The sequence below is a fragment of the Gymnoscopelus microlampas genome, assembly GCF_963454915.1.
Source record: "Gymnoscopelus microlampas genome assembly, chromosome: 21".
NCBI lineage: Eukaryota > Metazoa > Chordata > Actinopteri > Myctophiformes > Myctophidae > Gymnoscopelus > Gymnoscopelus microlampas.
The window spans coordinates 17,157,252-17,169,649 of record NC_139958.1 but is presented as its reverse complement, the minus strand read 5'-3'; the positions used below and the strand labels follow the sequence as shown (position 1 = coordinate 17,169,649).

The following is a 12,398-nucleotide window of genomic DNA, read 5'->3' as shown; positions in this document are numbered from 1 at the left end:
TTGTTGAGCTCCACTGTTGTGTTTATATGACTATATCCCTTAATATTCGCTAAATTTAAACTACTGCTGTTAACAGCACTGTTGTTGACAAGTCAGTGATTGCTGTTGATATTATGCCCTATACATTTTTTGTCAGTCGTTTCTAAATATGAATCTGGCAAAGGGATGAGTTAATTCACTTGGTGGTAAAGACAGTCTGGTTACGTTTTTTAACGCTTCATTGTGAATTACTTACAACGCGATATCAATCTCTGTCACAACGAGCTGCGTTCACTGAGTGAAGACTCAAAACCCACCGGCCGAGGGCCCAAACGAATCAAACCATTGAGCAGTATGCATAGGGGTGCGCATGCATAAACAAAACCTCCAGAAAGTGTTGTGTTTGTGTGAATGATTTCAAAAGTGGAGCCAGTGGAGTGAATTATGGAACTTCAAAATTAGAAATTATTAATTAGAACGTTGAACAAACCTTGAAATCACTGCCATTATTAGTGACAGTGATTATTAGCATTAGAAAGGCAAAAGGAGCTAATAATATTTGTCTTTATAACTAAAAACGCCTATTGCTAATCCTAATTCATGGCACAATTAAGGGCATGACTGGATTTTTATTTTTATTTTCATTTCTTTGTATGAATCACTCTGCTTTGACGGACAAATGAGATGCTTTTCACACTCATTTGGCAGCTGGGAGAGAGAGCGAGAGAGCGAGAGAGAGAGAGAGAGAGAGAGACAGAGAGAGAGCTGGAGGAAGGTTGTGAGCTTGTATCGTCTATTTTCAGTGCAAGACACGATGCAAAACAAAGTATAAATCAGGCTCAAGAGAGGGAGAGAAAGAGACAGACAGACAGGCAGACAGACAGACAGACAGACAGACAGAGAAGGTGGGAGGGTAACAGTTGTATTAAGTGACGTTTGTTCCATCTCTATTTTGAATGCATGCTCAGTCGCTCCTTGACTGACAGGCGTAACGGAGGCCGATTTGAGTGAATAGAGACAAGCCGTTGAGAAGTGTGTGTGTGTGTGTGTGTGTGTGTGTGTGTGTGTGTGTGTGTGTGTGTGTGTGTGTGTGTGTGTGTGTGTGTGTGTGTGTCTGTGTGTGTGTGTGTGTGTGTGTGTGTGTGTGTGTGTGTGTGTGTGTGTGTGTGTGTGTGTGTGTGTGTGTGTGTGTGTGTGTGTGTGTGTTAGCACTGATGAGGAATGTGTTACGTTGAAGTGTATTACTGTATCTCTCACTGTACAAGTACATCAAATCGGGAATGGGAATATTATTAAAACATGCCTCTTTTAAGTGTGACTTAATAAGATATGCCAATTAAAGTGAACAAAAATAAAGGCATGCCATTGGGCGCTATCTGCCTCCAACCAAATTCCTCTCCTTAACGCGGAACATTGGCAGAGGCTGAGTTGGCTCTGCCTGACTGTGTTTTTATTATTATTTATTTGTGTGTGTGCGCGTGCGTGCGTGCATGTGTGTGCGCGTGTGCGAGTGTGTGTGTGTGTTTCCGTGTGTGCATGTGTGTGAATGGCTTTGCTTTGCTCATAAAAAGAGAGAGAGAGGTCGAAATGAATTAAATGAACAAAAATGTAAAATAAAACCCATAGCCGATGTGCACAGCTGGATTTTGGTGAGATCCTCACAAGAGCTGCTGGTTTAAAGGCTAAACAGATAAACCTTACAAATAGCAGGAAGAGGACGCACACACACACACACACACACACACACACACATTGGTACCCTATGCTGTGCATTGAAAAGTACTCTATTTCTCTCTCTGACACGCACACGCAGACACACACACACACACACACACACACACACACACACACACACACACACACACACACACACACACACACACACACACTCACAGAAAAACACGTTTAGAGAGTATGTGAATGGCATGTACATACTGTACTAGGGATGTAACGATTCATTCAACTCAAGATACGATACGAATCACGATACTAGGTTCACAATACGTTTTTTTTTCTTAAATCCCGGACAAATTACTGAAAAACATGTATTTGTAACTGTATTTTCTCTTATTCTCTTTTCAATACTTTGTTTTTATTTAATAATGCCTTTTTATTCATGAGGTACATACATTAACTGTAAGGTACACATTAAGGCATATACATTTTTATTTGTAAAATATATATATATATATTTTGTCTTAAAATGAAATAAATGTGCGGCCGCAGAGTTCAATGAATAATAATCGAATTTAAAAATGTAGTAATTGTATCAGACCGCTGACAACGTCAAATTCCTTTCATTCCTTTCATGATATCAATCAATTAATTATTATCTAATCTCTCATTTGGAGCACCTGGACTGTTGACAACGTCGTCAGACGGGAGAGGGGGTCCTCTCAGTAAACGGTATAGTTTGGGCCGTTCATCAATCAAATAAACGTGTTTACATGCGATGCACATTTCCCTCTTTATGCAGCGCTAACGCCTAGTTGTTTAGATCTCATAGTCTGAGTGAGGGGACGTTCGGCCGGGTGAACCTAGCATATTTTGCACAACTGCCAGCAGTGACGACGGAACGCAGGCAGAAATAGTGGGCGGCGAACAAGGAAGGGGGTCTAACTAGATTGCGCCCTCTGCTGTTTACATCCTGCTACATTTTTTATTTCACCGTCACCAGTTATAATCGTCTCACGATAAATCGTTACGTGCCTATACTGCACATATTGTCTACACACACAAACACAAACACACACACACACACGCAGACGCAGAGAGCACATCCACTCACTATGAGGCCGTCTTTTAGTTCTGTAGGTGTACAGAGTTCTAATTAGCTGCATTCACAAACAGGGACCAGGCTCATCAAAAATGCCAAGGCCTGCAGAAAGACACAGCAGGGTGACTGGGCGTGCGTGCGTGTGTGTGTGTGCGCATGCTCACGTGCGTGCGCATGTGAGCTTTTGTGTACACACTATGATCACTACGAAAAAACAAACACACTGTAAACAGGAGCAGCAAATGCAGTCACCAGCCGAACACCTTGACACAGAAAAAAAACTTTCTCCAAACTGTAACAGTTGAACAGCCTGAACACAGACCTGTACGCCCCTCACACCAGCAAAACAACAGCAATGACCCCGCACCGCACAAACAACAACAACACAACATCGACAAAGCCAGTAAACAACGTCTCTTATTGTCTAAGTAGACAACAAACAAAATGGCTCCCAGACAACGTGAGGCATGCTGGAAGATATTTTTCTTCCATATACTGTATACCAAAGCCAAATGTACTTTTATTTAGGACGTTGGTTTTCAAAGTGGGGTCTGAGGGTCCTTGAGGACATTCCGCAGAAGCCCCCGGTGAAATGAGGAGTGGTTAAATGTGACTATAATTCAATTGGAAATGTATTATAATAACAAATTATTTATGATATTTATGACAATTCTAACACTCTTTAAATCAACTGAAAAGCTCTGTCCTCTTTAAATGGGTTACAAAAAAGTCAAATGCCATTCATGCCACCCCCCCCCAACTCTCTCTCTCACACACACACACACACACACACACACACACACAGAATGAAAATACTGACACCGTACAATATGGCTGTAGTACAGTATTTCACCGGAACAGTTAATGGCAGCTTTGTCAAGAGAAACTAAACGTATCACCTGAAAGCAATGTGATGTCACACAGCAAAACACTGTGACATCATTTAACATCAGACTCTGCAACACACAGCGAGGGAGAGGGAGAGGGAGAGGGGGAGAGAGACATACTTTTGAGCAAATGGTTCTCAAAGTGGGGTTTGCGGCCCCCCAGGGGTCCTTGAGGGGGTTCCAGGGGGTCCCCAGGAAATGTGTTAATATAGTTCAGCATCGAATTCAGTTTAATTAGTTTAATCCTATGGAGCTTGCAGATTGGCTATTTAAAGATCGGCGGCCAAATGAATATTAATCTGGGGGTCCTGACATAAGTTTGAGGACCACTGCTTTAGAGAGAGAGAGAGACAGAGGGAGAGAGAGAGAGAAGGAATGAATGAATGACGTACTTGAGCCAGAGAAATGTCCGCTCCCCAGGGAGGTCGGGTTGTTCTTCCCTCCTCCTCCAACAGGAGGTGAGAACATCTAGGAGGAGAACCACAGAAACGCATGTTAGTCTCACATGCACACACACACACACACACACACACACACACACACACACACACACACACACACACACACACACACACACACACACTACAGTAAACATCACCTGCCGTACACTACGGGCTGCACAATTAAACACAGACTGCTTTCATTGCATTTATTTTGTTTCCAAACAGGACGTCAGTTTGGGTTTTATTTAATTTGTAATGTATTCTGAGGGCATTTTCGGGCTTTGTTCAGAGTAAATAGTAAGACCATTCCTGCATAAAACCAGGTATCATGGCGTGTAGAGTAGATCTGTAATTAATATTAAAATCTCTCATTATTTTACCAATGGAATTGTGTGCTGTGTGCATAGAAAAGGACCTACACAGTAAAATGCTGAGTTTCAAATTGATTCATTTACTGTGTATATTTTGCTTTTGATGCTTACTTTGCAATATTTAGCTAAAACAACTGTAAGTGAATATGATTCAACATGACAGCTCTTCTTTTTTTTATCTGAATTGTGCAGTCCTACCGTGCACACATCACACTCCATACCATACAAGATAAGAAAGAGATTCATTTGCATCAGGACTGATCTAAACAGATGCAGCTACCAATTATGTAGTTCTTATGATTGGGTTAGTTTTATAACCTATGTGAGGTCTACACTACACATGGACAGCACATTTTCAGATAAACTCATATTGGAGAGAAAGAAAAAGAAAGCTAGTTATTTTAAAACAATGTATTGTAATGTCTACTGAAATGCTACATAATAAAGAGAGCATGTTATTATGTATCCTTATCTATCACAGTATAACAACATCGTCTGACATTGTAATTCCTCGTTAGACACTTTGCATTGATTGATTGATTGATTGAAGTTCTTATTGACAAAATGCCTGTACATGAAGACATATTTGTACATATCTATCAAAAGGATAAGAGTGTCTGCTAAAGGCCTCCATTGTAAATAGATAGTGTATATATAAGGCATGTGTGTAGACAGACAGACAGACAGACAGACAGACAGACAGACAGACAGACAGACAGACAGACAGACAATGACAGACAGACAGACAGACAGACAGACAGACAGACAGACAGACAGTGTGTGTGTGTGTGTGTGTGTGTGTGTGTGTGTGTGTGTGTGTGTGTGTGTGTGTGTGTGTGTGTGTGTGTGTGTGTGTGTGTGTGTGTGTGTGTGTGTGTGTGTGTGTGTGTGTGTGTGTAAACCAAACTGTAAATAATGTAATAACAAAAAAAAAACATTATTGATCAATCCATCAATTAAATGTTTGCCTCAAAATATACAACATATGGATGAAACTAAAGTGAATGTCTCCTACATGATATGAGCTTGCATGAGGACTTAATGGCCTTGGGATGTGCAGTAAATATCATCAGTGTTGAGTGTACAACTGTAACCAAAATTGTTAAATACACGAAATCAAGGCCTTACAGACACACCGTCTGAAAATGGTGTTTGTGTTTAAGCCATGACTATCAATACGTTTATTAATTATCAATCACTATAGCTTACTAGTAATATGCATGGCACAATTATGGTTATCAATTCATATGCTTGCAATGATCATGCGATCAATACATTTATTAATAACATACAGTTTACTATAATTGTATAATTGTGATCAATCACAAAATAGCAAGTTGACATATAATTGCTATTATTAATATTAAAGTCTTAATTTGAAATGACAATTATGTTCGAAATAATCAATAGCCTTGGTCTACCATTGATCATCAATAGCTATAATACCACTGATTATTTACAATTAGCAGTACAAGTATCAGTAGCTTACAAAACAGTTTAAGAGTCATAGAAATACTATAGCTCAAATGATAACAGTAACAGGTGCCACTGTCTGTCGACGGATGCAAAGTGTATAAATTGCAAGTGGAAACATTAGACAGTGAGGAGAGGAAAAAAAAAACATGCGAGGATAACAGTGCCGAGGAGAGGGGAGGAGAAGAGAGGAGAGGAATAAAGAACATAGGAGGGAAAAGGAGAGGAGAGGAGAGGAGAGGAGAGGATAGGAGAGGAGGCGCTCCATTCTAGCAGTTAAGTTTGTAACAGCGTTTGTCAACCACACAAATTCCTTGCCTCATCTAACACAGACACACAGTGTGGTGCTCGCTCGCTCGCTCTCTCTCTCTCTCTCTCTCTCTCTCTCTCTCTCTCTCTCTCTCTCTCTCTCTCTCTCTCTCTCTCTCATGCAGGTTTTATGAACATGAACAACGTTCACACTGAGAAGCGGCTGTGGACCTGAAATGTAAACTTATCAAATAAGCATTCTCATTTAAAGCATCATTACTGTATATATATATTGCAAGACATAAATTGTTGTTAATATGATTCAGTAATAACAAAATGAAAGAGAGGAAAAAATATTTAAAAATGAAATATACTACCATTGAAGTGGGGAACATTTTCAAATCGCTGTTTCGCATCTATAAGACAACAAAATGACCAATGCAAAACGTCACAATCCTGTGCAAACATGCATAATAATGGACTTTGAGCAATGAAAACACATAAATAAAAACACAACATTTCTTATATTTCTTATCCTTTCTCTAGTCAATACATTTAACACAGTCAACAAACACTTGTGCATCACAGTGAAGCCTAAAATGTGAAGGCTACTATTGGCATACACCTAGGGGGAAAATGTGTGTGTGTGTGTGTGTGTGTGTGTGTGTGTGTGTGTGTGTGTGTGTGTGTGTGTGTGTGTGTGTGTGTGTGTGTGTGTGTGTGTGTGCGTGTGCGTGCACATTATGCCAATAGTAGCCTTTTGGCATACATCAGGCTACAAATAGCCTTGATCACATTTATAGTAATTGATTGATTGATTAAGTGATTGATTGATAGTCACGTATACTCAAATGACGGAAAGAACAAAGTGCTGTAAACATTCAATGTTGTTCAGACTCAAGGCCCTCTGGACACCCTGCCACCAGACAGGTGTAATATTGATCTATGGACTAACAGCAATTGATTTGCAACAACTCTGTGTAAGCAGTAAGCACAGCATGACACCCAAATGTTCCCACGGAGATCAATAAAGGTCCTGTCTGTCTGTCTGTCTGTCTGTCTGTCTGTCTGTCTGTCTGTTGGTATGCACTGGAAGTCTGGACCTGAATCAGGGTTGATATTGCAATAGAAAGTGGAAGTCTTGCCGTTAAACTCCCCCCTTAATTGTTTTATGTATTATTCCTATTAGTATTATTATGATTTAGCCTACTTATGTCGATGTTTAGACTAATCCTTGTATGTGTTGACTTTAAAGGCTATAGCCTACTTACATTCGGCTACTACAGCACACATAAAAAAACAGTGTTTACTGTTTATTTAATCCATGTGCAACTCAGGGTGTATACAAGAATGTAACCGAATGAACGCGGACCCTTTAGCGGGGTGAATCGTGGATTTTGCACGTGTGTGCAGAGTGCAGACAGTCCAACTGATTCTCCACTCGGCTGGTATATATAGACATAAACTTTTAACATCTGATCTCGTCTTATATATAGTGGTTCTCAAAGTGGGGTCCGGGGACCTCCAGGGGTCCGTGGGGAGGTGGGGTCCCCAGCAAAAGTAGTTAACGTAGCATTACAATAATTTATTCAAAAATAGCAGATCTACAAGCTCACAGCACGCCACTTCTGTCACGCTGTGAGCTTGTACACTTGAAATAAATTGATTAATTTTGAATTTTTAACCCCAAATCTTTTCTTCTGGGGAGGGGGGTCCCTGGCACAGAATATTTTCAGATGGGGGGGGGTCCACACGGCCAAATACATATCAATTTGTCTGGGGTCCGCGGCACGAAAAAAAGATTGAGAACCATAGTTATTATATAAAGTCAACCAGTCTCTCTCTTTTGCTCACCGCGCTGAAATCCAGCAGGTCGCTGAGTTCCTTGTCCGTCCCCAGAGCCGCCATCCGCTGTTGATGGTGCATTTTAAAACCACAAGAACGCACCTACAAACATGGGACTGGAAATAAAGGTCCTGGTCTATAGGTAACACTGGAGAGGGTTCTGACTGACTGACTGACTGACCCGGTCCGGTCCGGTCCGGTCCGGTCAGAGCAGGACGGACGGACAGGGGGGTGAAGAGGAGGAGGAGGAGGTGGGGGGACCGCGGACCACCGACCACCTCCGAGGGGGTTCCCTTAAAAAAAAGAAAGAGAAAAAAAGCGCTCCTGATCCTTTTAGGTTCCGATGTTTTTTCTCTCCTCTTTATAAAACAACCTTCAAAATCCCGTCCGAAACAAGAGAGACGCGCAAAAAAAGCTTTGCCGTTCCGTTGCTAAAAGGTCCGAGCCCTCATGTTCATGTTCTCTCTCACACACACATTATCCTCCTCCTCGCTCCTCCTCGGTGGGCTTTTTTTAGGCTCCTGAATTCGAGGGTAAAATAATATTTTTGTTTTTAAAGCAGTAACGCGTGTGTGTTGTTGTTGTTGTTGAGTGCGAGTGTGTGCGTGTGTGTGTTGTTGTAGGTTATATGAGTGTGTGTTTCCCCCCCGACTTGAAGCCCACCACCACCACAGAGCCTCGGCGCTGTTTCTGTCAGAAAGAAGCGACCAAAACCTCCGCGTGGAAAATCAATTAATTAAATAATAACACACATCAGCTGCGAGGGGAGAGAAAAAGAGAAGGAGAAAAAAAACTGCTGCCGCGACGAATGAATAGTTACATGTTTTAATAAAAAACATCAATGGGAATGCTGTGCATCGTTGTTTTTAATAAAATAAATGTCCGGCTGCACAAGGTATGAAGGTATAAGGGAGGTGTATAGGGAAGGAGTTGAGCTGGGGGGGGGGGGCTCCGGTGGTCGACCATAGTCCCGGTCCGTAGCCTCTGAATACAGGCTGGAAAACCCACCTTACTACCTACTTTATTTACATTTTACATAGCCTACCGTTATTGTAGAATTATAGGCATTACTAGAATACATGACATAAAATCCCTTTCCAAATAATAACGGGTCTGATTGATTAGGAAAAACTTCTAGATAGATCCATTTGACCGGATATTCTTGTGTCAATTTGATTTATTTCATTATAGAACTATGTATGTTTCTTCTTAATTTTCTTTTTTCTTTTTTTTTGGTGTGGGGGGGGGGGGGGGTCCGGGCCGGGGTAGGATCATGTCTATATGTCAATTTAAAGCCCTAACCTACTTCGAGACGAGACGTGTAGCTGTTTTGAGATGAGACACTTTGTGTCGCTTGCCGATAAGAGCATCTTGCAGAAATTGCTCACTGACGGAATAAAGTTTTACTTAAAGAATAAAGGAGAAAAAAAAGAAAGAAACAGCCTTCACGACACGAGGTCAACCAAAGGAAAATCCTCAGTGTCAATTTATCCATGAGGATCCGTAACCAACCACCTGCATAAATGGAAAACATTATTTATTTATTTTTACTTTTTTTCGTGCGTGCGTGCAAAAAAATAGGCCTGTACTGTACATTTAGTCCGGTCAATGCAATAATTTGACCACGTTCACTGAGACAATTTCATCAAAGAAAACTTTAGCCTACATGTATAATATTTTTAATACTCTCTATCATAGCCTAATATTGACTGCAGACCTCCGCACACTGAATACAGCCTATTTATATATTAACATTGCAATGGTCAATCGTCTTTGTGATGTTATAATAAAAGAAAATACATTCACATGCATTTGGGTGCCGTTAATACACTAATTATTTAGTCACGGGGGTCTTCAATAGGGGGTCCGCGACCCCTAGGGGTAGGGGGTCCTCAGAGTTACTACAGGGGGCACCAAACCTTTGTGACAGGATATTTCTTTACATTAACCACTTGAACCCTAGCATCCCTATTGGAGAACTTTAGCCAAAAATAGCAGATCTACAAGCTCACGTTGTGAGGTTGTAGATCTGCTATTTTCGGCAAAGAGCAAACCAAGTACAGAGTGAAAGGTCAAGTTTACGAGGGTTTAAGTGGTTAAATGGTTAAAAAATTAAATCTATGAAAAAGTCTAATCTGCAACACAATCTAATTCAGTGTGTAGTGGGGGTCCCTGCTTCATCTCTGTCTCTCAGCTAAGGGGTCCTTGGCCTGAAAAACGTTGAAGACCCCCTGATTTAGTGTCTTATAATTGAGAGGAAGAGACCTCTGTGCTGCAGACTGGTTTGCCCCCTAGCTGCACGATGTCGCCACTGTCACCCAATGTCAACATGTTTACATCAGCAACACCAGTGGTGGAAAAAGTACTCACTTTTTTGTTTTACTTAAGTAAAAGTATCAATAATACTGCAATGTAGAAATACATTACATGCATACATAAAAGTCTGGAATAAAACATTTACTTGGGTAAAAATACAAAAGTATTTGGCATCACAATGTACTTAAAGTACAGTACCAAAAGTAGAAATAGTCATTATGCAGAATGTCCCATTTTACAAGCTTTCAAATAAATAAAATCTATAAAAATCTTTTGAAAATAGCAGATCTACAAGCTGACAATGCGTCGCATCTCGACGCATTGTGAGCTTGTAGATCGGCTATTTTCAAAAGGCCGAAATGTATATCGGGCTGAAGTGGTTCATGTTTTGTAACAAATCTACAAAGTAACTAGTAACTAAAGTTTTCAAATAATTGCAGGGGAGTAAAGGTAAAGGTACTGACAATTGGATATACTCCAGTAAAGTAACAATACCTCAAAATTGTACTTAAGTACAGTACATGAGTAAATGTATTTAGTTACTTTACACCACTGAACAACACAGTGCAGTGCCCACATCCAATAATATCAATATTATCGATAATAAAATGATATGAAACTAACAAACACAGTATAATAATGGTGAGAGATAGAAAGCGAGGGAGATACAGTTACCATTCCATTCCAGATAACAGATTATCATACAACCATATTACAACACACAGTGGAATATGCAAGTATAAAAATCTATGCAACTGCATACATTAATTATTAGATAAAGCTTGAATATGGCACTGCATCAGGAAGTCACTGTAGCCTATATGAATTCAATCATCTAATTAAAATGTGGCTAAAAACCGTCAGTAAATGAATTCAACCAACTATTATATATGTTATGTATGGAAGTCAGTGGTGCAAAGTAACGTAACTACGTACTCAAGTACTTAAGTAACATTTTGAGGTACTTTTACTTTACTGGAGTATTTCCAATTTCCTATCGTTTTACTTCTACTCCACTACATCTCAGAGACAAATATTGTAGCCTACTTTTACTCCACTACAATTATTTGAAAACTTTAGTTAGCCAACTAGTTAATTAGGTCAAAATGATTTTGATGATATTAACTCAGTTTGCTGGTGTGACCCGCTGGAACCCCCTCGAGGTCGAGGACCCATAGGGGTAGCTCCCTAGGGGTCCCGGACCCCACTTTGAGAACTACTGCCTGTAACTGTAAACAGAGAGAGACAAGAGACAGAAACAGCAAGAGACAAAGAGAAAGAAAGTTAGAAAGAGAGAAAGAAAGACAGAAAGAGAGGAGAGAGAGAGAGAGAGAGCCAAGTAGTTTAAGAGACAGTAATGTGTTTGAAATGTACTAGGAAATGATGGTAAAAGAGAAATAACCACAATGAGTCACACACACATGCACACACGTGCGCGCACACGCACGCACACACACACACACACACACACACACACACACACACACACACACACACACACACACACACACACACACACACACACACACACACACACACACACACACACACACACACACACACACACACACACACACACACACACAGGGCTCTGCAGTCAGTAGTGTGTTTTTGCCAAACACCTGTGGAAGTCTACAGCTGTGGAACACTGGGAAACAGAACACCTCCGACTTACAACCGGATCACTGTGTGTGTGTGTGTGTGTGTGTGTGTGTGTGTGTGTGTGTGTGTGTGTGTGTGTGTGTGTGTGTGTGTGTGTGTGTGTGTGTGTGTGTGTGTGTGTGTGTGTGTGTGTGTGTGTGTGTGTGTGTGTGTGTGTTCTCAAAGCAAACATTCTGGAACACAAATGATTTATTTCTATTACAACTTCCAGACAGACTTAGAGAGATAGAGGGATAGACAGAGATAGACAGGGGGGGGATAGAGAAAGACAGAGAGAGGGGGGGGCAGACAGAGAGAGACAGAGATACAGAGAGAGAGAGAGAGAGAGGGGGCGGGGAAAGATGGACAGAGAGAAGGGGTGGTGGTGACATAGAAATAGACAAAACAGAGATAGAGA

The 12,398-nt window shown here is 40.8% G+C and overlaps 1 protein-coding gene and 1 long non-coding RNA gene across 4 annotated transcripts in view; both read right to left on the bottom strand.

The window, feature by feature from the left end:
- The window catches only part of tcf4 (transcription factor 4), a 192,254-nt gene extending 183,781 nt beyond the window's left edge, over positions 1–8,473 (bottom strand). For 2 of the 3 annotated variants that reach the window (XM_084047365.1, XM_084047364.1), the window contains exons 1-3: positions 8,033–8,473; positions 6,556–6,594; positions 4,035–4,110 (exon numbers count right to left, since the gene is read on the bottom strand). In XM_084047365.1, the coding sequence (XP_083903491.1) occupies positions 4,035–4,110; positions 6,556–6,594; positions 8,033–8,104 (187 nt within the window). In that variant the 5' untranslated portion in view covers positions 8,105–8,473. The remainder of the gene's footprint in view (positions 1–4,034; positions 4,111–6,555; positions 6,595–8,032) is intronic. The other variant, XM_084047363.1, reaches the window with a different exon arrangement.
- The window catches only part of LOC311038063, a 332,539-nt gene that overhangs the window by 247,763 nt on the left and 72,378 nt on the right, over positions 1–12,398 (bottom strand). The window lies entirely within an intron of this gene.